The 2764-nt window shown below is 18.5% G+C and overlaps 1 protein-coding gene across 1 annotated transcript; it reads right to left on the reverse strand.

Moving 5' to 3' along the window:
• Positions 1 to 253: 253 nt before the first annotated feature.
• Positions 254 to 1546, reverse strand: P47 (6-cysteine protein, putative; the record flags this gene model as incomplete). Its single annotated transcript, XM_028671324.1, has 1 exon — positions 254 to 1546. One exon carries the CDS (start codon positions 1544 to 1546, stop codon positions 254 to 256), a length of 1293 nt encoding a protein of 430 aa, XP_028527987.1.
• Positions 1547 to 2764: the final 1218 nt, after the last annotated feature.

The following is a 2764-nucleotide window of genomic DNA, read 5'->3' on the forward strand; positions in this document are numbered from 1 at the left end:
AAAAAAAAAAACGTATATATCCATATGATACCTATCATTAAATACAGAACCTTCATAGATAAAAAATAATACTTTTCAAGAAAAAAATTTTTTTTTAATTATTATGAAAACTTAAAAAAATCAATATATATATGCATATATATATATATATTTAAATAAAAAGAAAAATGTAAGTATTTATTCAAATAAAAAATATAGATATATTTAAATAATTATAATATATTAGTCTATTCTTTGTAAAAATATCATAAAATTAAGATAAATATAAAAGAATGATGGTAATAAATAACAAAATAAAACTAATAAAACTTGTATAACTAGAAGCAATTTTTAATTCCATTATTCCCCTCTTTCCGTTATTTTCACAAATACATCTAACAGCTGCATATCTTTCTGATTTGATAGGCAACCCAACAATATAACTTCCATTATTAATGTTACTGTAGTATTCTATATCTCTAAACCCTAAAATATCTTCTAATAAAAATGTTTTAAAAACTTTATTTCCACTAATTTCTTTTTCATAAAGAACATGTCTAAAGCAATATGTGGGGATTAATTTGTAAGGACATTTAATACCAGCAACAATTTTTTTTTTACTTGATCCAATATAAGCTGTACATATTTTTTCATTATCTGATATATCATTTAAAACAAAGCCATGTTTATATATACCATCTCCATTAGGTTTAGTAAAATCGCAACCTTCTATATTTTCTGTTTTACTGGCCTTCATAACAATTGTAAAAGTTTTATTTTCAGTAGATATAAATGTGGCTTTGCAATTAATATCCTCAAAAAAAATTGTGGGAGTTCTTATAGAAAAATCATTTTCATCTATTTTATTAAATTTCACATATAACATATCATTACAATTTTCAAAATTTCCGTCTTTTATGTTCTCAATTCGAGCACTAAATATATTATTTTCTACTAAATCTATCTCATAATTCGTTCCATTTACTTTAATATTTTTGTTTTTAGATATATTAGAATCTGTAAAATCAAGAATATTTGAATTATCTATCTTTTCACTGAGGATTATTTTAACTAGCCCTGTTTTTCCTTGAAATTTTTCTTTATCGTTATGTTCTTTTTCAGTTTTTCTGTTATCACATCTACAATAGATAGTTTTATTGTGCTTATAAATACTTGGTACTCTAAAAGTTTTAATTTCATAATCATCGTAAGAAAAGCTGTGAGTATATTTTTTATCTATATCTAGTTTTTCAATATCTTTTTCATTCTTCCCTGCAGTATAAGGGGAATAAAGATGGGAAGCAAAACAATTAGAAGGAACTAATTCCATATTTTCATAGTCTCCCTCTTTTCTTTTTGGACATATTAAAAAAACTATTTCTCCTAAAATTGGATTATTTATTGTACACCCGACTTCTTCAGTTTCATCATGTTTCCCTACTAAAATTGGCTTAATAGATTTTGCAGGATTGAAATAAAAATCACACATAAATAAATGATTAATTCCATTAACACGAAAACTATTTATAAAATAAATGAAAAATAAAACTGACACTAAAAATTTCATTTTAAAAAATAAATTATGAAAAAATAATTTTTTTTATATAAACAAATATAATTAATTTATATTATATATTTTTGTTTTATTTTTTTATTATATTTTCAACAACATTTATAGTATAATATTTTGGAGTTTTTATTAATTATATATATATATATATATATATATAATTTTTCTTATTTATTTATATTATGCTTTATTTAATATATATATTCTATTTTTTAATATATTTTTTTAATATTTTAAAATTTGTTTCTGTCTTTTTAAGAAAGGATTTTTATTTCTTATATATGCCATATAGTAGTTTTTACTATGAACCTTTTTGTTTTTTATTTTTTAAACATATCTATATATAAGAAAATAAAAAATTATAATTATTTTTCATAATTTAAATTAATAATAAATAAGGATTATTTTTTTTTTTTTTTTAAGGACAGTTGCATACAAAAAGACCTTTTTTTTTTTTTTTTTTTTTTTTTTGAGAACAATGCACTAAAAAAAAAAAATTTTTTTTTTCAAATTGTAGTTGTAATTTGCAATAAATAGTAACTTGAAAAAAAAAAAAAAAAAACAAAAAATAATGTATAAACTAGAAAAAAATAAAATAATGTATCTGAATAAAAATTCCATATTTTATATAAAAATATAAAAAATTATTAATCCTTTATTTTTTCTAGTTGTGTTTTTATGAACTTTATCATTCAACTAAAAGCACTTAAACATGTATATATATTAAAGTGTGCTCTAAATTTTAATCATATATCTTTTAAAGTTACTTATATTTTTTTTTTTGAATATTTTAGTATTTTAAATAGATACACATATTTTTTATATACTCAATTTTTTGTTATACTTCATACAAAGTATATCAATTTGTAATACTTTTAGAAATAAAAATATTTTTTTTTTTTTTTCTACCATTAGATTTTTTGACTTTTGTATGTTTCTGTAATATTCTTCTAAAAATTTGAAAAATACATATGTATTTTCTTTAAACATAATTAAAAAAAAACATATTTCATGTGTGTAATACATGTGTTACAAAATGTGAAAAAAAAATTTTATATAAATAACTTTTTATGGTATTTATAGATACATTATACTCCGTTATTTTAAAAAAATATAATTTATTTTTTTTTTTTTTTTTTATATTAATATTTGTATATAAGTATTATTTTAAATCATTATTATTACATTTTATAAAAAAAAAAAAAAAAAAAAAAA

The sequence above is a fragment of the Plasmodium gallinaceum genome, assembly GCF_900005855.1.
Source record: "Plasmodium gallinaceum strain 8A genome assembly, contig: PGAL8A_v1_76, whole genome shotgun sequence".
Taxonomy (NCBI): domain Eukaryota; phylum Apicomplexa; class Aconoidasida; order Haemosporida; family Plasmodiidae; genus Plasmodium; species Plasmodium gallinaceum.